Below are 25,707 nucleotides of genomic sequence, written 5' to 3'. Positions count from 1 at the left end.
TGCTCTGTGTTCTGAAAGGAGGTAGAACTAAATATATAAACAGATAGATGATTGTATACAAATTTTTGTGTGTGTGGAAGGAAGAAACTGTTAACTGTGGTCCTTTTGTTTTCATTATAGATTGTACACTAATTCCATAAAAAATAATACATTTGTATTTTTTGTGTGCTTTATATGATATATGTTTGCCCTTTGATTTTTAACCTTTGTTTAGTTGTGTCTCTTGTAGATTGCTTAGACTAGGATATTTTTAAGCCAATCAAAATTTTTCTTATAATGGGTTGGATCACCCCTTATTCATTTAATAATTGTTATATTAGATATATTTGATATTATTCTTGTCATCTTACTTTATATTCTCTTTTCTTGCTCTTTCTTATAATCTATCGTATTAGTCAATATTTGTACATGTGGTTTTTTTTTTGTTTGTATCATTATCTGATATCTAACATTATGAGATAGAAATCTGAAGCCAGCCTGTTTTTATTTTATTTGCAAGTAATCTATTTCCTCACCACTCCTTCTAGATGCTTCTAGGACTTTAAATTTTGCCTTAAATAATGTCACTAGCACATGTTTGGGAGTGGATTGCTTTTTAATTAATTTTTCCTGATACACAAAAAACGCTTTAATTTACTACCATCCAGAGATAGTACTGTTTACATTCTTAAATATATGATTCCAGGCTTCTTCAGTTTAGGACTTTTTCCTATTTTATTTTCAGTAGTATTTCCATTCTATTTATCTAATGACTTTCTTCAGGTATATCAATTAGCTATATGTTGGACCTTTATTATCTATCCTCTACATTTATCATTATTTTGCTTACATTCATGTCTCAAACCTTTGTTCCAAATCGTTTTATTTTCTGTGGTATAAATTTTAAAAATTTCTTCTACCATTTTATTTATTTTTGTATTTATTTAAAGATTTTATCTACTTATTTGAGAGAAAGAGATGTAGTGAGTGAGAGAGAGAGAGTGCGCGCCTGGGTGGCTCAGTTGGCTGAGCAGTGATTTTTGATTTTGGCTTAGGTCATGATCTCTGTGTGGTGGGATTGAGCCCCGAGTCAGGCCTCCCCCACCTCGGTGGTGTGTCTGTTTTTCTCCCCCTCCTCTGCTCACATGTTCTCCCTCTCTCGAATAATAAATCTTAAAAAAGTACTTTTTGAGTTCTATAATAAATTTTTTTCAAAAGAATGTTCTTCATATAATTTTTGGATGGTATATTTCTTTTTTATACACTTCAGACTGTCTTCATAGAATTTATATTTGATTTTTGTGTGTACTCACCTTGAATGAAGATAGGTCATTTCTAGTTGCCCAAAGTTAATATCAGATAGATTTACCTGGCATTTCTTGATTGCTCATCTTGGAGGCATTAGAATACGATGTTTAGATCTTAAGTAGGTGCACCAGAAGTTGCAGTTTTATATAATGAATGCAATCATTCAGAATCCTGAAAGGTGTTTGGGGTGGCATGGACCAGGTTCTGAGAATTTTGCCTCTACATATTTCTTCTGTGATTGTTAACTATTATACTAGAAGCTGGCCTTTTCCTTTGGCTTTTCTATATGATGACGATTATTCCAGGATTTTTTTTTCTGTGCATGTACATATATTATATATACATACATTTTACAAAAATGATATTGAAGATGCTATTTTTGCAGTTTATGTTCCTTTGATGATTCTTGTTTTAAAACTGAAATATAGACACAGGAGTAATTATTTTGACTTATCTCTACTACTTAATGGTTTACAAATGAACTATATAAAGTATGCTGACATTTCAAAGATTTTATCTGAATCTTCTAAATATTGTAGTGATATTTGAATATGAAAATAAGATTATTTAATAGGAAATGTGTCGAGATGGATTTGTTATATAATTTAATGTTTTTTTAAAAGATTTATTTATTTGAGAGAAAGAAAGTGAATAGAGGAAGAGGCAGAAGGAAAGAGAGACAGAATCCTCAAGATTTCCCACTGAGCACAGAGCCTGACATGGGGCTCTATCCCAGGACCTTGAGATCATGACCTGAGCCAAAACCAAGAATTAGATGCTTAACCAACTGAGCCACCCAGGCACCCCTATATAATTTAGTGTTAACAACACCTGCATATAAATGGAAAAAGCCTATCCATTTCCCAAATGAAGAAAATGTTATTCAGAGATTCGGTGACTACCCCATGTATATAGGGCTGGTAAAAAAAGCTAAGATTCAGAACTAGAGCTCCCCTATTCTAAATGTGGTTTCTATTTTATCCCACTGTTTTGTGAATTTATGAAGACCCTCTCATTTTTTTTTCATGCTTCATTTTGAACACTTGTTATCTTGTTTTCAAAACCAATCTTGATATAAGCCAGAAAGAATCTGAGAAGATCTAGTTGGATATGCATATTTTATTTAACCCTGGTGTTCTATAGTTGATTCATTGTGAGCCAACATTGGAAGCAGGGCTTCTGCTTATATTAGGGTGGAGGTCCTTACATTGCTTGTTCCTTCTTAACAACTGAAGTTCTATTTCTGAGTACTAGGCCAGGGCCGGGGCCCTGCTAACTGTGGGAGACTTTCCTGATATTAATTACTTAATTGCTGAAAGCTTTCACTGAATACTGTCTGGCTTTGTTTTCCCCATTTCCAGTTGACTGCCCCCCCCACCCCACCTCCACTAGAATGTGCCATGGTCCCAAGCCAGAACTTTCTGATGCCACTTCTAGTGCACTACCACCTGTGGTCTGCCATACTACGTTTGGAATATTGTTTTCTATCTTCTGGTCTATATTTCCTTACAATGTGGATATCTGGACCTGACTTTCCCTCACTATGCCCCATTTCCTGCATTGTCTTCCATTTCTCAATGGTTAAGTCTAATCCTGGCCCCATCCCCATCCCTTACTTGGCCTTGTTCCTTGCTACGTAATCCAGGCAATGACCCAAGATATACAAAGCACATAAGACTTAATTCCTGTCTGAAGTCTAGCTGGGGATATGTCACAGAAGCACATGTTTTAGAGCCATAAGAGATCTTACCCTTCTCCTAGTCTAACTTTCTCATATTTATGGATGAGGAAACTGAGGGTAAATTTCACACTCCAAATCACGGCTGGTAGCAGAGTTAGAAGTAGAATCAACAGTAACTTCAATTAGACTTCTATTATATCCATTTTTAATAAATAACCCTTATACCTAAGTAAGGTTTAAGCATATTTAAAAAATATAGATTGAGATTATAGAAGTCATTTTGTTATGCACTATCAATGTTTGATGATATATTAGATTAGTGTATTTTTTATTTTATATGGAAGTATAAAAACAGGAATTATTTGGACATTTATCTGATCTCATAACTCAGTATGTGAAAGCTGAATTTTTTTTAAAGTAAAGCAATGTCATTCCACCAGATGTCACTGTTTGCATGTAACAATGAAGTTAAACTGATTAAAAATAAAATCCCCCACTTCCCTAATCATATTTTGTAAAAAAAATGAAAATCTATATAGTTATACTCTTATTCTACTTTAGATTTATTATTTTATTAAGCTTATATTCCCTGAATTTTTAAAAAAGTTTCAGGATTCATTACCTCTACTACAAATTTTGAAGACTAAAGAAAATTGTCTGTAATCTTCAAGAAGACAAACTCTTAAAGTCTTTTCTAGATCTAGGAGTTTGCTTCTCAAGCAATATTCTTTGTAAGTTATTATTTCCTAAATTGTAGATTGTGACTGAATAAGGGGCTGTGAAATCAATTTAGTGGTTTGCTACAAGCACTTGAAAAAACTGTTGTGTTGAATAGAATACTTGATTGCATATAAGCATTATTTTGGCAAAACTTTTATACATGAGCACTCTTAAAATATCCCCATATACATCTTCTCTGAGTTGTATAAAAGCAACTGTGAGCTCTATCCTGTGAAGCCTCTTCCAGGTTTGGTCCCCCAAGAAGCAAGATAAATTCACTAAGGAAGGGATAGTAAAGATGTGGTAGGCCTTCTCTGTTAGGGTAGTACCAAGGAGGGGAGAAGGGTGCTGCAGGGAGAACCTTTCTGTGTGCTTCATCGGATGGAGCTCATGTTCACTTTTATGTAACTCATAGAGTATGTATGCAGAGATTTTAAAAGAGTACTCTCCCAGCTTAGAGCAAATGTTTTCCAAGCTTCTTTGATAACAATCTACAACAAAAAACACATTTTATATCTCTGGCCCATGAGAGACAAGGAAAGAGGTTTAACTCACTCTGAGAGAGGTGGGCATGTTTTCTTCATTCGAAACCCTCAATAAAAGCAATAATAATTGTAATAGCTACCACTTCCTGAGCGTGCACTATGTGCAAACTCTCACGTGCATTATTTCTAAGCATTAGAAGACCTGAAAGACCTGATCACTGTTGCTATAGATAGATGAAGAAACAGACCTTGGAAGCAGAAGTGACCTATTCCACATAGAACAGCAAGAGGCCAAAGTGGGGCTAAAATCCTGGTTTCTAGCCTCATTCCAAAAGCTAGCTCTTTTCACTGTATCAATGAATTTTAAGCTTCCCCCTGGAAAAGGACCATCTAGAGTCTATGGTAATTGTATCAATTCCTAGGCTCTATTCCCACTGAATTAGAATCTCTAGAGGAGGAATCTGTGAAGCTGTAGATTTGACAAAATCCCACAATATTCTTATGATCTGGCAGTTTTAGGAAAGATTGCAGTACATCAGTCCTTTTCAAACTTCAGTGTACATCAGAATCATCTGCAGGGCTGGTTAAACAGAGATGACCCAGTCTACCCTGAGATTCTGATTCATTAAGTATGATGGGGGTCAAGAATTTGCATTTTCTAGCAAGTTCCTATGTGATGTTAATGAACTGGTTTGGGACCACACTTTGAGAACCATTGCAGTACCTATGATTCTCAGTTCCCCAAGACAGAGTGTAGGACTGGCTTTGACTGTGAGACTTTTCTTGATGAGCCGAAATACAATACTTATTCAGTATCGACTGCATTTACATCCATAAAAGAAAGAAAATGAGTAAGAATCACTTTTCTCTTCAGACCAGTCTATGTCTACTGTGAAAAAGATACACGGAATCTAAAATAGCATATCCGGGCCACCTGGGTGGCTCAGTGGGTTAAAGCCTCTGCCTTTGGCTCGGGTCCTGATCCCAGGGTCCTGGGATCGAGGCCTGCATCAGGCTCTCTGCTCAACAGGGAGCCTGCTTCCCCATCTCTCTCTGCCTGTCTCTCTGCCTACTTATGATCTCTGTCTGCCAAGTAAATAAATAAAATCTTTTAAAAAAAGAAGTAGCATTTCCTACAATGAAAGATCAGATCAAATATAACAGGAAAACTAGGGAAGGAAATGTGAATTTTGACTGGATAGAGGGGAATTTATAAAGGTGTGATGAGGAAGTTGCAATCTGAAGGCTGCCTTTTCGTGTTTTTATAGCCACACTGTTACTGTCGTTTGGTTCTCCTGTCTTCCCTGCAGCTCCTTAGTAATCTGGGCACCTTGATCAACTTTCACATAGTGAATGTAGGTTCAGTCGGGAGTTAGGGAAGGAAAGTGGGATCGGCAAGTAGATGGTGCTCAGACTGTGGAGGACCCTGAATGTGGGGCTCAGGAGCTTGAGTTTATACAATGTGTATAGTCATTAAAGTATTTGGAAAGGGCGTGAGTGATGGCAACTCTGGCAGGGGATAGAGCATGGATTGGAGGAGGGAGGGTCTAAGGTAAGGGGCCAGTAAAGATGATATCATAGGACTCAGAGGAGAGAAAATGCTATGGACAGGATAGACACCATGGAAGGAGAAGGAGCAGAACCAGTGATTACTGCTGGACATGAGGGAAAGGTTGGTTATGAAGAGATTTTTCAGTCTGAAATGGTGTTTTCCAAAGGGGGAGAACTCTAGAAAGGATTAAGTTCTTCTCTCTGGAAATAAAGAAGGAAGTGGGGAAAGTCTGGAGAAAAATTTCAAAGTAAATGATTCATCTTTGTCATACATAAACAGTGGCTAATCTTGCGTAGGCCTTCAGTAGGGTCCTCCATACATGTCTGCCAGAGCTACGCACTCTAAGATGTCCAATGACTTCTTTCACTTCTCTTCCTGTCAACCACTATGCCCGTTTCTTTAGTGCACATTTGGAATGTGACAAGACAATAAGATGGGAATGACACTTACTACCTTGTTTTTGGTATAGAGCTTGATAAAAACACAGCAGTGTCTCAATATGGCTTCTTAAAGCCACACCTCTCCTTCCTGATCTTGGAAATACTTTACTGATCTTGATGTATGTTCTCTCTTGGCTCACTATTGCAGCCAATAGACTTTGCCCTGTTTTTTGTTTTTTTCTGTATGTATCAGTCAGGATTCAGTTTCAGAAAACAGAAATATTTTCAGCTATTTTAAGCAAAAAGGGAGTTAGTAATGAGAATTTGATGCTTATAAAATCAGTGGGAAGATTGGGAAAATGGGCTTTAGGCAGGAGGATTTCCAGAGATAACTCACACAGCACACTTAACTGGCTGCCAAAGGAGCTGCTCTTTCTAGCATAGTCAGGAAGGTAGTAAATCTGGAAGTCAGTACTGGCAACGTACCACCTTAGTTGTGATTCAGGGATACAGTGGCCTCTATTGTTACAGCTTTTGACTCTGGAACCACAGTATTTCTGTTTGATATGCTCACTGCCACCTCCCTTCCCCGCTACCAAAAGAAGAAAATCAACCTAAAAACAAAGTGCTATTAACTGAAACGCTGCTACAGTAGAGCTCAATGTTGCCATGATTATTTGCCAACAAAAACATGGGAACCTTCTGCCCTCCAGATTGTTAAGTGACTGCATCTGATAAGAGGATCCTAAATCACATCTAAGACACTGGCTGCAGGAGAGTTTTACCTCAGTAGCTCAGGAAAGCACATTAGAAGGAGGATAATTTGGGAGTTGAGGGGCAGTCTACTATATTCACCATAATGGCAGTTGAACTTTATCTTCTCTTTGAATTTAAATATTTTGACTAGTTGAGATAGGAGGCTGTTCTCTGTGACTCTGCTTTGGCAAACCCTATCTCCATGAGCCTAACTTTGGGTGGGCCTATTTTTTTAACAGCTGGTATGACAGGATCTGAGGGTTTCAGCATATTATTAAGTATAATACTTACTTGGGTGGTTTGCATACTCTTAGTCTTCACATTTGATGGCTCATAAAGTGATTGTCTGTTCATCTAATGGTATATCCAAAAGAAGGAAGGAACATTGGCTCTAAATACTTCCATGTGAAATTGATACAGCCATAGTCTGTGCAGGCCCATTTTGTACTCATTTTATAGTTTTTTTATAGCAAGTGCAAAAATTAATACAAAATTTAATACACAATTAATATTAGTTTAAAGCAGTTTGTAAGTCAGTCATAAATAACACATTTTGCCTTCAAATTTTCATTTAGTTTATCTCTTTGGCTTAATTAAGACTTTTATTTATAAGTTTTGTATCTCACAGATATCCTAATATACATATGCAGCCTAGAAGGGAAAACTTAATGCTATAGTGTTTTGCTTCATCCTGGCAAGATATGATTTAAGAAGAGAAAACTTCGGGGCGCCTGGGTGGCTCTGTGGGTTAAGCCTCTGCTTTCAGCTCAGGTCATGATCCCAGGGTCCTGGGATTGAGCCCTGCATCGGGCTCTCTGCTCAGCAGGGAGCCTGCTTCCCCCTCTCTCTCTGCCTGTTGCTCTGCCTACTTGTGATCTCTGTCTGTCAAATAAATAAATAAAATCTTAAAAAAAAAAAAAAAAGAAGAGAAAACTTTACCATGAGAAGGCACTTCTGCTTGGGCTGACACTTCACCTCACTCTAAAACATGACACCATTTCCTGTGGGCTTGGAGTGGGAACAGGTTAGTGATCAGAAAGTAGAGACCTTTTTACTTCTTTTGTAATTAGGCTTTCACAGTGTGAATTTATTATTCCAATATAATAAAACCATCATAAAGGTTACTACCAAAATATATACAGAACCAGATATAAATTATTTTGAATAATTGATAAATTATTCAAATTGATATTTATATGATAAATTAATTCATATGATAAATTAATTAATTCATAAATAAAATTAATTTATATGATAAATAATTAATAAATTAATTTATATGATAAATTAATAAATTAATTTATATGATAAATGGATAAATTATATGATAAATTGATAAATTATTTTGAATTTCCTATTTCTGATCATCTGACTTCTGCACAGTTTCTGCCTAGTATAGAGACATCACATGTTAATGTGTTTGTTTCAGCAGAGATATGGAATGAGACTCATCAATGATCTATAAAACAAATTTATTGTTTTTATTATATTATAGAATACTGCAAGGAATTCCTGTTGTGGATCACAATCAAGACTATGTTCCAGTCCTCCCATCACCACCAGTGGTACTACCTCAGCTGACACAAGGAACTAGACAACTTGCTCCCAAACCATACCTACAACTCTTGGGAGAAGAAGTAAGAACATCCTTTAAATATTACTTCTCTCTACCTTACAGTTCTCAAACTTTTTGGTTTCAGGACCCTTTATATAATCTTAAGAATCACTGAGGATCTCGACAACGATTTATGTGGGTTATATCTTTTTTTTTTTCAAGATTTTGTTTGTTTATTTAAGAGAGGGAGAGAGAGCATGTGCATGAGTTGGGGGAGAGGGGTAGAGGGAGAGGGAGAAGCAGACTCCCCACTGAGCAGGGAACCTGACACGTGGTCTTGATCCCAGGACCCTGGGACCATGACCCAAGCCAAAGGCAGACACTCAACCAACAGAGCCACCCAGGTGCCCCCATAGGAGTTATATCTATTGATATTTACAAATATTGGGAATTAAAACTGGGAAGACACTGTTTATTTACTAAAAATAATAGTAACAAAATAATATGTTAACATAAAATGTGTTTTTGAGAAAACTAGGGTTATTTTACATGTTTTACAATCTCTTTAATATGTGGCTTACTAGAAGATGGCTGAATTCTCATGTCTGCTTCTGCATTCAATTTTGTGGTAAGTTGTTTTGGTTGAAATATATAAGGAAAATTCTGTTCTCACACAGCTGTGTAGTTGGAAAATATTATTTTAATATATTTTTAATATAATTATGGATATTTTCTTTTGATAATATGCCAAAACTTAACATGTAATAGTTTCTTGAAAGTTGTTTCAAGTCTTGTACTTCTAGGGAAGATGGAGAAAAAGTACTTTTATCGCTCCCTCTTCTGCCTGCTAAGTACAACTAAAAATGCTGGATGTTACAGACATAAAATACTCTTGAAAAGTGGAGAACAAAACACATTAACTAGAAACTTTGACACCCAAGAAATGACAGGGCAGTGACTTAGTTCCTTGTGTTTTCTTTTTTACTACACATATACTAGACTTAAAGCTGAGAAAGCTGGAAACAAATAAGCAAAGGAAAAAAAAGCTCCAACAAAAGCCTGCTCTCTTTAGCCAAAGAGCCAGAAAAGGAAAGCCTAGCAAGACAGAAAAATTTTTAGACTGTAACTGCTCCATTCCAGCTAAATATGACAGAAAAAATTGGCCCCACCCCACCATCAAAAGCCTAGTGGGAAATTGAAACTTTACTCTTGTCGGAAGGTAATGAGGTACTCTTACACCCCTGCCAGGGTGGAATCAAAATAGGTTGAATGTGGAGCTGGGACTTTCATCTCAACAGAGGATTAATGAGATTCCCCCTCCATATTGTCAGTGCCAACCATATGGGGATCTTGGACTTCTATCCTCAAGTAGTAGTAATGACCACAGCTCTGCTTCCCCACTGTGATGGTATCAGAGGAAGCCTAGTGGAGCGTCAGCTAAACCGAAGCATTAAATAAGATGAAGAGTCAATGGCATTTTTCACATAAGTAGAAGAAACAGTCCTGAAATATGTATGGAGCCACAAAAGATACTGAATAACCAAAGCAGTCTTGAGAAAGAGAACAAAGCTAGAGGTATCATGCTCCCTGATTTCAAACTATATTATAAAGTTCTAGTAATCAAAACAGTATGTTATTGCCATAAAAACTGCCCCATAGATCCATGGAACAAAATAGAGAGCCAAGAAATAAACCCGTGCATACATTGTCAATTAATTGATGACAGAGGAACCAAGAATATACAGTGGGGAAAGGACAATCTCTTCAATAAATGGTGTTAAGGAACCTGGACAGTGACCTGGAAAAAAATGCAACTGTACCATTATCTTACACCATACACAAAAATGAACTCAAAATGAATTAAAGATTTGAGTGTAAAACCTGAAACCATAGAACTTCTAGAAGGAAACAGTTGGTAAGCTCCTTGACATTGGTCTTGACAATAATTTTTTCGATTTAACACCAAAAGCAAAGGCAGCAGAAGCGAAAGTGAACAAGCAGGAGTATGTCAAACCAAAAGGCTTCTGCACAGCAAAGGAAACTATCAATAAAATGAAGAGGCAACTGGGCTGCCTGGGTGGCACAGTTGGTTAAGTGTTTGCCTTTGACTCAGGTCATGATCCCAGGGTCCCACTCATGCCTCTCTCTCTCTATCTGTCTCAAATGAATAAATGAAATCTTTAAAAAATTGAAAAGGCAACCCACTGAGTTGGAGAAAATATTTACAAATCATATATCTGATAAGGTGTTAATATCCAAAATACATAAAGAACTTATGCAACTCAGTAGCAAAAACAAACAAGAAAACACCAAAAAACATGCAAAAACCCAAAAGCAATCCAATTAAAAAATGGGAAGATCTAAGTAGAATTTTTCCAGAAAAGATACAGATGGCCAAAGGTCACATGAAAGGATACTCAACATCAGTAATTGTCAGGGAAATGCAATTGAAACCACAAGGAAATTTCATCTCACACCTGTTAGAATGGCTATCATCAAAAAAGACAAGAAATAATAAGTGTTGATGAGGATGTGGAGAATAGGGAATCCGCATGCTCTTTTGGTGGGAATGTAAATTGGTAGAGCCACTATGGAAAACAGGTTCCTTAAAAAAGTTAAAAATAGAACTACCACATGATTCAACAACCCCACTTCTGGATATTTGCCCAAAGGAAATGAGAACACTAACTTGAAGGGATATATGCAACCCACTCATGTTCACTGCAACATTATTTACAATAACCAAGATATGGAAACATCTTAAATGTCCATTGATGGGTGAATGGATAAAGAAAATGTGACAACACACACATGCACACACACATGTACACACACACATGTGCACGCACACACACAGAGAAATATTCAGCCGCAAAAAAAGGATGAAATCTTGCCATTTGTTACAACATGGGTGGACCTTGAAGACATTATGCTAAGTGAAATAAGCAATACAGAGAAAGACAAGTGATCTCACTTACATGCAGAATCTAAAAACACCCCCACCTCCCCCCCGCAAAAAAAAAACAAGCTCAGAGATACAGAGTGGTGGTTGTCAGAAATGAGGGGCAGGGAGTTGGGAGATATGGTGAAGGGAGTCAAAGGTATAAACTTCTGGTTATAAAAAAGTTGGGGATGTAATGTACAGCATGGAGACTATAGTTAATAATATTGCATTGCATATTTGAAAGTTGCTTAGAGAGTGGATTTTAAAAGTTTCTTTTCACAAGAAAAGAAATTCTGTAACTATATATGGTGATGAATAATTTGTTATTTTTAAATTATTTTTATTAACATTGTATTTTATTAACATGTATTATTTGCCCTGGCGGTACAGGTAATGGTGATAAATATTAACTAGTTAATATTAACTAGACTTATTGTGGTGATCATTTTGCAACATATATAAATGTCAAATCATTGTATTGAAACCAGTATAATGTTATATGTCAGTTATACTTTAATAAAAAAAAACAGAAAGGAAATAGAAAATCTTAGGAAAGAAATAAAAAATATTGGGAAGAAACACAAACATTTTAGGATTAAAAATATAATAACTGAAATAAAAAGCCTAGTAGACGGGCTCAAAAGTAGAATGGAAGAGATAGGAATCAGTGAACTTGAAGATAGAACAATAGAATTTATCCAGTTTGAACAACAAAGAGAAATAGATAGAAAAAAAAATTTACAGACTTGTGGGGGCAGGTCCCTTAAGGACCTGTGGGAATATAGTAAAAGATCTAACATTTGTGTTATTGCATTCATGTAAGAAGAAAAAGAAGAGGTGGTGGTGACTGAAAATGTGTAGGAGAAAAAAAATTTTTTTCCAAATTTAGGAGGAAAAAAATATCTAAATTTACCAAATTTGGGAAAAGACATATTTAGGAAGCTGAGCAAACTCCAAGAAGAAAAATCTAAAGAAATTTGTAGTAAGCCATATAATAGTCAAACATCTGAGAAATAATGATAGAAAAAATCTTGAAAGCACCAAGAGAGAAATTATATGTTATCTCTAGGAGAAAAACATTTGAATAGCAGTGCATTCTCATCAGAAACTAGGGAGGCCAGAAATCAGTCCTATATCTAGAGAAAATATCCTTTGGGAATGAAGGGGAATCAAGACACTTTCAGATGAAAAGGAAACCAGGACAATTTGTTGCTGGCAGATTTCACTTAAAAGAATGACCAGAGGAAGTTCTCTAAATAGGAAGAAAATAATAAAAAAAAGGAATCTTGGAGTATCTAGAAGGAACAAAAAGAAGTAAAACAAAAATATGATTAAAGCAAAAGTTTCCTTCTCCTTTTGAATGTTCTAAGTTATGTTTGTCAGTTGAAGTAAGAAATTATCATGTTATTAACTGTATATAGAAGAAATGTTTAAAATAGTTATAAATGAGGAAAGGTATAAAGGGAAGTGAGGTTTCATATTACTTGAACTGGTAAAATGGTGACATTTGTAGGCTTTGATAAATTATGTTTATAATTCTTAGATCAAAACTAAAAACCTATACAAAGAGATACCCTGAAAAACACCATAGAAAACAAAAGTAGAATTTAAAAATATGTCCAGATAACATGAAGGCAAGAAAATGAAAACAAAGAAACAAAAGATTCCAGAGAGAACAAACAAAACAAAAAATGAAATGGCAGAGCAAATCCCCAAGATAAATGTAAATTGTCTAGGTACACCAATTACGTGATGGAGATTGCAGAGTAGATTAAAAAACATGGCCCAAGTAACTAGCTTCAAATATAATGACATAGGAGATTGAAAACAAAATGGTAGGAGGAGGAGTCAAGATGGCGGAGAAGTAGCAGGCTGAGATGACATCAGGTAGCAGGAGATCAGCTAGATAGCTTATCTAACCATTGTGAACACCTACAAATCCAATGGGAAATCGAAGAGAAGAAGAGCAACAATTCTAGAAACAGAAAATTGATCACTTTCTGAAAGGTAGGACTGGCAGAGAAGTGAATCCAAAGCGACGGGAAGATAGACCATGGGAGGAGGGGCCAGCTCCCCGCAAGCGGCGGAGCAACGGAGCACAAAATCAGGACTTTTAAAAGTCTGCTCCACTGAGGGACATCGTTCCAGAGGCTAAACCGGGGGAAAGCCCACGTGGGGTCAGCATAACCCCAGGTCCCACGGGGTTACAGAAGGACTGGGGGTGTCTGAGTGTCGCAGAGCTCACAGATATTGAAGTGGGGAAGCCTGCTACAGCGACAAAGCCGAGGAGTGAGCTCTCAGCTCGGGGTTTCCTTGAACCGGGCACAGGCTGGGTGATCTTGGAGCGTGGCTGGAGGCCAGGGAGACAGAGTGACTGAATGCTTTTCTCCAAGCGTGCGGCTGGAGGCCAGGGAGATGGAAGCGATGGAGCACTTTTCTCCAAGCACGAGTGATTGAGCGCTTTTCTCCAAGCAGGACCAGAGGCCAGGGAGATGGGAGCGATTGGGCGCTTTTCTCTGAGGGTGCACTGAGGAGCAGGACCCCGAGCTCTCGGCTCCTCTGGGCTGGAGATTGGGAGGCCACCATTATCATTCCCATCCTTCAGAACTCTACGGAAAGTGTTAAGGGAACAAAAGCTCCCAAAAACAAACCTGAGCGAATTACTTAGCCTGGCCCCTGATAAGGGCGGGGCAATTCCACCTCCAGCAAAGACACTTGAGAATCACTACAACAGACCCCTTCCCCAGAAGATCAACAAGAAACCCAGCCAAGACCAGCTTCACTCACCAAGGAGAACAGCGGAATTCCAGAGGAGGAGAAAGCAAATCTTATCTGGACAAAATGACAAGGCGGAAAAACTCACCACAAAAAAAAGAACAAGAGGCAGTATGGAAGGCTGGGGACCTAATCAATACGGACATTAGTAATATGACAGATCTAGTGTTCAGAATGACGATTCTCAAGGTTCTAGCCAGGCTCGAAAAAAGTGTGGAAGATATTAGAGAATCCCTCTCCTGAGAGATAAAAGCCCTTTCTGGAGAAATAAAAGAACTAAAATCTAACAAGTTGAAATAAAAAAAGCTATTAATGAGGTGCAATCAAAAATGGAAGCTCTTACTGCTAGGATAAATGAGGCAGCGGAAAGAATTAGTGACATAGAAGACCAAATGACAGAGAATAAAGAAGCTGAGCAAAAGAGAGACAAACAAATACTGGACCACGAGAGAATTTGAGAGATAAGTGACACCATAAGATGACACAACATTAGAATATTTGGGATTCCAGAAGAAGAAGAAAGAGACAGGGGAGCAGAAGGTATATTGGAGAGAATTATTGTAGAGAATTTCCCTAATATTGCAAAGCGAACAAACATCAAAATCCAGGAGATGCAAAGAACGCCCCTCAAAATCAATAGAAATAGGTCCACACCCGTCATCTGATAGTAAAATTTACAAGTCTTAATGACAAAGAGAAAATCCTGAAAGCAGCCCGGGAAAAGAAGTCTGTAACATACAATGGTAAAAATATTAGATTGGCAGTGGACTTATCCACAGAGACCTGGCAGGCCAGAAAGAACTGCCATGATATATTCAGAGCACTAAACGAGAAAAATATGCAACCAAGAATACTATATCCAGCTAGGCTATCATTGAAAATAGAAGGAGAGATAAAAAGCTTCCAGGACAAACAAAAACTAAAAGAAATTGCAAACACCAAACCAACCCAACAGGAAATATTGAAATGGGTCCTCTAAGCAAAGAGAGACCCTAAAAGTAATAGATGAGAAGGAAACAGAGACAATATACAGTAACAGTCACCTTACAGGCAATACAATGGCACTAAATTCATATCTCTCAATAGTTACCCTGAATGTTAATGGGCTCAATGCCCCAATCAAAAGACACAGGGTGTCAGAATGGATAAAAAACCAAAACCCATCAATATGCTGCCTACAAGAAACTCATTTTAGACCCGAAGTCACCTCCAGATTTAAAGTGAGGGGGTGGAAAACAATGTACCATGCTAATGGATGTCAGAAGAAAGCTGGGGTGGCAATCCTTAGATCAATTAGATTTTAAGCCAAAGACTATAATAAGAGATGAAGAAGGACACTATATCATACTCAAAGGGTCTGTCCAACAAGAAGACATAACAATTTTAAATATCTATGCGCCTAACATGGGAGCAGCCAACTATATAAACCAATTAATAACAGAATTACAGACCAATATCCTTGATGAACACAGATGCGAAAATTCTCACCAAAATACTGGCCAATAGGATCCAACAGTACGTTAAAAGAATTATTCACCATGACTAAGTGGGATTTATTCCAGGGCTGCAAGGTTGGTTCAACATCCGCAAATCAATCAATGTGATACAATACATTAATAAAAGAAAGAACAAGGACCATATGATACTCTCAATAGATGCTGAAAAAGCATTTGACAAAGTGCAGCATCCCTTCCTGATTAAAACTCTTCAAAGTGTAGGGATAGAGGGCACATACCTCAATATTATCCAAGCCATCTATGAAAAACCCACTGAAAATATCATTCTCAATGGAGAAAAACTGAAAGATTTTCTGCTAAGGTCAGGACCACGGCAGGGATGTCCGTTATCACCACTGCTATTCGACATAGTACTAGAAGTCCTAGCCTCAGCAATCAGACAACAAAAAGAAATTAAAGGCATCCAAATCGGCAAAGAAGAAGTCAAACTATCACTCTTTTCAGATGATATGATACTATATGTGGAAAATCCAAAAGACTCCACTCCAAAACTGCTAGAACTTGTACAGGAATTCAGTAAAGTGTCAGGATAAAGTCAATGCACAGAAATCAGTTGCATTTCTTTACACTAACAACGAGACAGAAGAAAGAGAAATTAAGGAGTCGATCCCATTTACAATTGCACCCAAAACCATAAGATACCTAGGAATAAACCTACCCACCCAAAGAGGCTAAGAATCTATACTCAAAAACTATAAAGTACTCATGAAAGAAATTGAGGAAGACACAAAGAAATGGAAAAATGTTCCATGCTCCTGGATTGGAAGAATAAATATTGTGAAAATGTCTATTCTACCTAAAGCAATCTATACATTTAACGCAATCCCTATCAAACTCCCACCCATTTTTTTCAAAGAAATGGAACAAATAATCCTAAAATTTATATGGAACCAGAAAAGACCTCAAATACCCAGAGCAATATTGAAAAAGAAAGCCAAAGTGGATGGCATCACAATTCCAGACTTCAAGCTCTACTACAAAGCTGTCATCATCAAGACAGTATGGTACTGGCACAAAAACAGACACATAGATCAATGGAACAGAATAGAGGGCCCAGAAATAGACCCTCAACTCTATGGTCAACTAATTTTTGACAAAGCAGGAAGCAATGTCCAATGGAAAAAAAGACAGCCTCTTCAATAAATGGTGTTGGGAAAATTGGACAGCCACATGCAGAAAAATGAAATTGGACCATTTCCTTACACCACACATGAAAATAGACTCAAAATGGATGAAGGACCTCAGTGTGAGAAAGGAATCCATCAAAATCCTTGAGGAGAACACAGGCAGCAACCTCTTCGACCTCAGCCGCAGCAACTTCTTCCTACACACATCGCCAAAGGCAAGGGAAGCAAGGGCAAAAATGAACTATTGGGATTTCATCAAGATCAAAAGCTTTTGCACAGCAAAGGAAACAGTTAACAAAACCAAAAGACAACTGACAGAACGGAAGAAGATATTTGCAAATGACATATCAGATAAAGGGCTAGTATCCAAAATCTATAAAGAGCTTAGCAAACTCAATACCCAAAGAACAAATAATCCAATCAAGAAATGGGCAGAAGACATAAACAGACATTTCTGCAAAGAAGACATCCAGATGGCCAACAGACACATGAAAAAGTGCTCCATATCACTCAGCATCAGGGAAATAAAAATCAAAACCACAATGAGATACCACCTCACACCAGTCAGAATGGCTAAAGTTAACAAATCAAGAAATGACAGATGCTGGCAAGGATGCGGAGAGAGGGGAACCCTCCTACACTGTTGGTGGGAAAGCAAGTTGGTGCAACCACTCTGGAAAACATTGTGGAGGTTCCTCAAAAAGTTGAAAATAGAGCTACCCTATGACCCAGCGATTGCACTACTGGGTATATATCCTAAAGATACAAACATGGTGCTCCGAAGGGACACGTGAACCCGGACGTTTATAGCAGCAATGTCCACAATAGCCAAATATGGCAAGAACCTAGATGTCCATCAACAGATGAATGGATAAAGAAGAAGTGGTATATATATACAATGGAATACTATGCAGCCATCAAAAGAAATGAAATCTTGCCATTTGCGACGACATGGATGGAACTAGAGGGTATTATGCTTAGCGAAATAAGTCAATTGGAGAAAGACAACTATCTTATGATCTCTCTGATATGAGGAAGTGGAAATGCAATGTGGGGGGCTTGGGGAGTAGGAAAAGAATAAATGAAACAAGATGGGTTCGGGAGGGAGACAAACCATAAAAATCTCAAAAAACAGACTGAGGGTTGCTGGGGAAAGGGGGGACGGGAGAGGGTGTTAGGGATATGGACACTGGGGAGGGTATGCGCTGTGATGAGTGCTGTGAAATGTGTAAACCTGGCGATTCATAGACCTGTACCCCCGGGGATAAAAGCACATTATATGTTTATTAAAAAAATTTAAAAAATTTTTAAAAATAGGTAAAAAAGGTATATCATGCAAACATAAAGAAATACAGATTATTAGTTAATATTAATATCCGATAAAGCAAACTTTGAAGCAAAGAAAATTATCAGAGACAGAGGGGCATTGTATTATGATAAAAGTGTCAACCAACCAGGAAGGCATAGCTTCTTGAGAAGTTTGTGCACCAAAGAACAGACCTACAACTATATGAAGCAAAAACTCGAATGAGAAATAGGCAATTCCACAATTGCTTTTGGAGACGTCACCACCTCTCTAAATAATTAATAAAAACACTTAGAAAATCAGCAAAGTTATAGGAAAACTCAAAATTCCATTAACCAATCTAGTTGAAATTATAGAACATTTTACCCCCAAAAAGCAGAATAAATATTCTTTACAGGTTCCCATAGGATATATACTAAGATAGAACATATCTGTAATGGGCTCAAATTAGAGATCAATAACAAAGATAAGAAAAAAATCTCCAAATATTTGGAAGCTAAACAATAAAGTTAGAAGTACCTATGCATTGACGACAAAGTCTTGAGATTAAAAAAATATATATATATTTATAGATTAAATATATAAATACATATATTATATATAATATATATATTTAAGATTTTATTTATTTTAGAGAAGGCAAGCATGAGCAGTGGGAGGAGCAGAGGGACAAGCATACTCCCCACTGAGTGTAGAGCCGAATGGACACAGGCTCAATCCCAGGACTCTGAGATCATGATCTGAGCCAAAGGCAGACACTTAATCGACTGAGCCACCCAGGTGCTCTCCCCACCTTTCTTTAAACTGGAAATGCAACTGCCACTCAGCAATAAAAAGGAAGGAATTCTTGATATATGCAGCTATAAGGATGAATCTTCAGAGATTTACACTGAAAAAGCCAGTTTTAAAAGATTACATACTGTATGGTTTCCTTATATAACATTCTTAAAGTAATGAAATTATAGAAATGGAAGACACATTGGTGGTTTCTAGGGTTTCAGGATGGGAGGACATTGGATGAGTGCGTCTATAAAAGGACAACATGAGGGACCCTTGTGGTGATGAAAATGTTTTGTATTTTGACTGTTAATGTTAATATATGCTTGTTATATTGTACTATAGTTTTGCAAGATGTTATTTTTGAGGGAAACTGGGTAAAGGATAGGTGGGATCTCTCTTACTATTTCTTAAAACTGCATGTGAATCTACAATTATCTCAAAATAAAAAAATTTGATAAAAATTTATGATCATTAGAGCGAAAAAAAAGCAGTTGAACTTAGTTATAAAGGTAATCTTGAGTGATAATTTGTGTAGCTAAAAGAGAATATATTAAGTGATAATTCCCACAGCTAAAACCATATTAATGACTTTCATGCCTTGATACATTAAAAATCTATTGTTGTTCGCCAAAGGCAAGGGAAGCAAGGGCAAAAATGTACTATTGGGAGTTCATCAAGATAAAAAGCTTTTGCACAGCGAAGGAAACAGTCAATAAAACCAAAAGACAACTGACAGAATGGAAGACAATATTTGCAAATGACATATCAGATAAAGGGCTAGTATCCAAAATCTATAAAAAAGTTATCAAATTCGGGCACCTGGGTGGCTCAGTGGGTTAAGATGCTGCCTTCGGCTCAGGTCATGATCTCAGGGTCCTGGGATCGAGTCCCGCATCGGGTTCTCTGCTCGGCAGGATCCTGCTTCCCTCTCTCTCTCTCTGCCTGCCTCTCCATCTACTTGTGATCTCTCTCTGTCAAATAAATAAATAAAATCTTTAAAAAAAAAGTTATCAAATTCAACACACAAAGAACAAATAATCCAATCAAGAAATGAGCAGAGGACATGAACAGACATTTCTGCAAAGAAGACATCCAAATGGCCAACAGACACATGAAAAAGCCCACAACATCATTTGGTATCAGGGAAATACAAATCAAAACCAAAATGAGATACTGCCTCAGACCAGTCAGAATGGCTAAAATTAACAAGTCAGAAAATGATAGGTGTTGGTGAGGATGCGGAGAAAGGGGAACCCTCCCACACTGTTGGTGGGAATGCAAGCTGGTGCAGCCACACTGGAAAACAGCATGGAGGTTCCTCAAAAAGATGAAAATAGAGCTGCCCTATGACTGCAGTTGCATGACTAGGTATTTACCCTAAAGATACAAGCGTAGGGATCCGAAGGGGCACATGCACCTGAATGTTTATAGCAGCAATGTCCACAATAAGCAAACTATGGAAAGAGCCTAGATGTCCGTCAACAGACAAATGGATAAAGAAGAAGTGGTATATATATACAATGGATTATGCAACCATCAAAAAACCTGAAATGTTGCCATTTGCAATGATGTAGATGGAACTAGAAGGTATTATGCTAAGCAAAGTAAGTCAATTAGAGAAAGACAATTATAATATGATCCCCCTGATATGAGGAATTAGAGAAACAAGACAGAGGATCATAGGAAAAGGGAGGGAAATTTTAAACAAGATGAAACCAGAGAGGGAGACAAGCTATAAGAGACTCTTAATCTCAGGAAACAAACTGATGTTTGTTGGAGGGGAGTGGGAGTGGGATGGATGGGGTGCCTGGGTGATGGATGTTGGGGAGGGTATGTGCTATGGTAAGTGCTGTGAATTGTGTAAGACTGATGAATCACAGATCTGAACCCCTGAAGTAAATAATACATTATATGTCAATAGAAAAAAAATTTATTATTTTGTACTTTGAGTGGATTTTTTTATCCATTTATGATTTGTAACATTGTACATCAGTTTTTTATTCAAGTTGCGTAGTTCTTAAGTGTTGATACATTTCACTATACAATATCAAAACACCTATTTTTAATATTACTAGAAAAAGGTTTTAGCATTGTGTTAGAAGGTGGAGGAGGGACAGTAAAATATCCTCCAGACTTAGGAGGCACTTTGAGACTGAAAATGAAGCAAACCACTCCATTCTATTCACACAGTTTATTCAGGGTAACTTACTGACACGGGGGGATTGGGCACACAAATGACTCAGGTATGATGCAGGTAATCTCTGTCCAATCTGGACCTTAATCCCTAAATTCTATAGAGTGAGGCATGGAGGTGAGTTCAAAGGGTAGTCATCTCAAGTGACACCATTTGCGCACCAGTCATCTCAACCAGTTATTGAAAGGGGAGCCTTTGTGCGCTGAGATCAGAATAAGCCCTCTCACATTCCTGTCAGGGTATACATTAACCTCCATGGGTCCTGGAACATGTGGCACTGAGAGAGGTCTTTGCACGGGCATGAACAAGATGGAGAGCCAAAAATGGAGTCAGTGTTGTCAACACTCCTACACACTGGGAAGGGAGACTCATGGTGAGAGACTCCTTCTATATGGTGAGAGATACACATCTCCCAGAATTTTCATTTTTGATAAAAACTTTAGTTTTTTCATTGGCACACTTACTCTGAATGGTTTTATTTGAAATGACACCATTGCTTCATTCATTTTCAAGAAAATGTTTGCTGTGTACTCAAATCTGAATGAACAGTTTGATGTTTGTCCTTCAGATGAAAATGGTGGCTAGTTCAGTTCACAACTCTAACAATAGCACATGTGTTTTTCCTCACAGCCAGCATCCTACTTCACTGTGGCCGCAGGAGCACTTCATGTGTATTTCTCATTCAGTCGCATTGATGTGTACTTAAAAAAAAGATGTGTTTAAAAGTTGAGATATGAGCGCCTGGGTGGCTCAGTGGGTTAAGCCCCTGCCTTTGGCTCGGGTCATGATCTCAGGGTCCTGGGATCAAGCCCCACATTGGGCTTTCTGCTCAGCAAGGAGCCTGCTTCTCCCTCTCTCTGCCTACTTGTGATCTCTGTCAAATAAATAAATAAAAATCTTAAAAAAAAAGTTGAGATATAATAAAATTAATATTTTTTCATCCTTTCTGGTGGACACTTTTAAGGTGCAGCTGTCTTGATTCATGCTGAGCTGCCATCAGTTTTGCCCAGTTTTTTTTTTCTTTTTGCATTATCACTGCAAATTTCAATGCAGAGGAAAGGCAAGTAGCCTCTAAATATTATTGAGTGAATAGTTTTCAGGTGTGGAAAGGTATTGAAAAAGTTTGGAAGGACCCTTGAAAAGGTCTTCAGCTCTTTAGACCACATTTTGAAAAGTCTTGTTCATCCTTATGTTTCACTTATATGAAGCTTAATTTACCTCTAGGAACTAATTTGCATGTCTCTCTCCCTTAGTGAACAGAATTTCCCAACTTTGGAAAAGTCAGGAAAATACAATTTTATTGTATTGGCTTGTAATATGCATAGTACCCAGAGGGGTTGTGCAGGTGCTATTATACTAAGTCAAGCTGGTTGCTTAATAGTAATTCAGTTTGCTCTGTAATATCTATCCTTCTGTTAAGTACTGGCAGCTACCAACACATCATTTCTAACCATTTTCCTAGTTCTTCTCTTAGAAAGTTCTGAGCATTGCAAAAGAAATCAATTTACCACAATGAGTGTTTTTTCACTGGTTTAATTTGATAAATTCTCTCCTGAAGGTGCACCTATGCTTTTCCTTGATAACAAAGTTGCTGTTTGCTTAGTGAGACATTTTCCTCTCTTCCCCACTTGGAGGGTTGTATCTTGCTTACTTGAAGGGAATCGTTTTATTCTGGAGGCTTGTGCTGCTGGACGTCTATCTACTACATGGAAGGAGTTACTGTATTGTGTATGTCCTATCATTTGAATGCCTGAAATCTTAATTTCTAGGTGATCTTTGGAGGAAGAGCTGTCAGCTGATTTTGGAAGGTTTTATTCATCTTTTTAGCAATGACCTCATAGCTCTAGGTCTATACAGTATAAAGTGATACAGCGTGTCCAGCAAAACAGAGGACAAATGAGATGGAAACTTAATTTTGAATTCGTATGGTGGACAAATTAACCGGACAACTACAAAATCTGCTTTTCTCTAAATACTCTGTCAGTAGATAGAAAACGTGATCAAATGAATGGAATGGTTGACGTATATCTGACTAGAAATAAAAGTGGTCAAGGCTCAATGTCACCTTATAATTGTGGGTCTTTATTTACTGTGTTTAGGTCTTTGTGTATTACTCTAAAAGGTCTGTAACATCCGTACTCTGGGAGATGTCACTCTTAAGGTTTCATAGTTAATGCTGCAGTGATGTTTACAAATTGATGCTTTAAAATTATTTGAGGTCATTTTTCTCTTGAAAAATCTTTTTAGGGAAGATGAATAGCCCAATTAAGTGTTATTAAAAGTCAGTGGAGGGGCACCTGGGTGGCTCACTTGTTAAGCGTCTGCCTTCAGCTCAGGTGGTGATCCCAGGGTCCTGGGATCAAGCCCCGCATCGGGCTCCCTGCTCAGCGGGAAGCCTGCTACTTCCTCTCCCACTCCCCCTGCTTGTGTTCCCTCTCTTGCTGTATCTCTCTCTGTCAAGGAATAAATAAAATCCTTACAAAAAAAAGTCAGTGGAAATATAATTACCAATAATACCATGCATTCAAGCAGGTATTATTTTTAAAATCTTACATTTTCTTGAACATTTTGCCATGAATGCCTGATTATTTTTCTGCCTCCATTTAAAATTTTTTAATTTTTATCCATTTTTTATTATGTTGTTAGTCACCATACAGCACACCATTAGTTTTTGATGTCAACTATTTTTTTAAAAAGATTTATCTATTCATTTGAGAGAGAAAGAGAGTGCATGCATGTGTGTGCAGGGGGAGGGGAAGAGGAAGAGGAGAGAATTTCCTGCAGACTCCCCACCGAGTGTGTAGCCCAACATGAGGCTTGAACCCATGACCCTGAGATCATGACCTGAACCAAAATCAAGAGTTGTACGCTCAACTGACTGAGCCATCCAGGTGCCACAATGCCTCTGACCATTTTTAAAAATAATTTTGGTTTTTATTGTTTGCTTTATTATTATTTATTGATACTGAACTTAATTTTGTAGAATTATTTTAGAGTACAGAAAAGTTACAGAGGTATAGAGGTTTCCCCTATATTACACATTCTGTTTCCTCTGTTATTAATATGACAATACTGGATTGAATAGTGGCTCCAAAGAGCTATATTTAAGTACTAAGCCACAGTACCTGTGCATGTGACCTTATTTGAAAATAGGGGTTTTGCACATGAACAGACACTTCTCCAAAGAAGACATACAAATGGCTAACAGACACATGAAAAAATGTTCATCATCATTAGCCATCAGGGAGATTCAAATCAAAACCACATTGAGATAAAAAAAAAAAAAGAAAATAGGGTCTCTGCAGATATAATTCAGGATTTTGGGATGAATCCTGGATTTAGAGTGGGCCCTAAATCCAATAGGACAGGGTCCTTATAAGAGGAAAATGCCACTTGAACGCACAGGGAAGAACATGTGACAGCAGAGGCAGAGATTGGAATGACGCAGCTGCAAGCCAAGGAATGCCAAGGACTGATGACAACCACTTCAAGCTTGAAAGAGGGAAGAAAGGATCATTTCCTAGAGCCTTCAGAGGAGCATGGACCTTCCTACAACTTGACTTTGGACTTCTAGTCTCCAGAGCAGTGACAGAGTACATTTCTGTTAGTTTAAACCACCCAGTGGTAATTTGTTACGGAAGCCTTAGGAGACTAATACAGTTGACAGTATCATGACCCCGTATTGATACATTATTATTAACTAAGGTCCATACTTCATTCGGATTTCTTTAGTTTTTATATAATGTCCATTTTCTGTTCCAGGATCACATCCAGGATACCACATTTAGTTGTCATGTTTAGTTGCTTTAGGTTTCTCTCGGCTGTGACAGTTACTGACACTTTGGGGGAGTAGTGGTCAGATATTTTGTAGAATGTCCTCCAGTTGGGATTTGCCCGATGTGATTTTGAAATTAAGACAACCAAGGTAAAGTGCCATTTTGATCACATCATATCAAAGGTACAAATTATCAACCTGTGTTATCACTTCTGATGTTAATGATCTAAGGTAGTGTTTGCCAAGTTTCTTCACCACGTAGTCTCCCTTTCTCTCCGTTTCCATATTGCAGTCTTTGGAATATGGAGTTGTGCTCTACCTTCTTGAGGGTAGAGTATAACATAAAATTTAATCTGTATTTGTACAGATTTGTCTATTCTTATTTATTCATTCAATTATTTGTATCAGTATGACTCATGGATGGTTATGTTGTACTTTAAGTTATATTCTAATAATACTTTATTACTATTATTATTATTATTGTTTTGCTAACATATTTTGAGCTTTGGTTATTAAGAGTTCCTTCAGTTGGCTTCTATGTCTCTTCTAACATATCCCATTATTGTGGGATTTTAAAATTTATTTTTATTTTTATTCTGTTTTTTTTTTAAAGGTTCTATTTATTTATTTGACAGAGAGAGACAGTGGGAGAGGAAACACAAACAGGGGGAGTAGGGAAGGGAGAAGGAGGCTTCCTGCGGTGCAGGGAGCCTGATGCAGGGCTTCCTCCCAGGACCCTGGGATCATGACCTGAGTCAAAGGCAGACGCTTAACAACTGAGCCACACAGGCTCCCCTTGTGGGATTTTTTAAATACTTTTTTCAAAAACAGGCTCAGAGAAAGTCAATTATCATATGGTTTCACTTATTTTTG

At 37.5% G+C, this 25,707-nt stretch overlaps 1 protein-coding gene across 4 annotated transcripts in view; it reads left to right on the top strand.

Moving 5' to 3' along the window:
• The window catches only part of TTC6 (tetratricopeptide repeat domain 6), a 219,987-nt gene that overhangs the window by 109,632 nt on the left and 84,648 nt on the right, over positions 1–25,707 (top strand). For all 4 annotated transcript variants that reach the window (XM_032871236.1, XM_032871237.1, XM_032871235.1 and 1 more), the window contains exon 7: positions 8,357–8,498. In XM_032871236.1, the coding sequence (XP_032727127.1) occupies positions 8,357–8,498 (142 nt within the window). The remainder of the gene's footprint in view (positions 1–8,356; positions 8,499–25,707) is intronic.

Source organism: Lontra canadensis, unplaced genomic scaffold (assembly GCF_010015895.1).
Source record: "Lontra canadensis isolate GAN:19392208 unplaced genomic scaffold, GSC_riverotter_1.0 scaffold42, whole genome shotgun sequence".
Taxonomy (NCBI): Eukaryota; Metazoa; Chordata; class Mammalia; order Carnivora; family Mustelidae; genus Lontra; species Lontra canadensis.
This window is presented reverse-complemented; position numbering and strand designations above follow the sequence as displayed.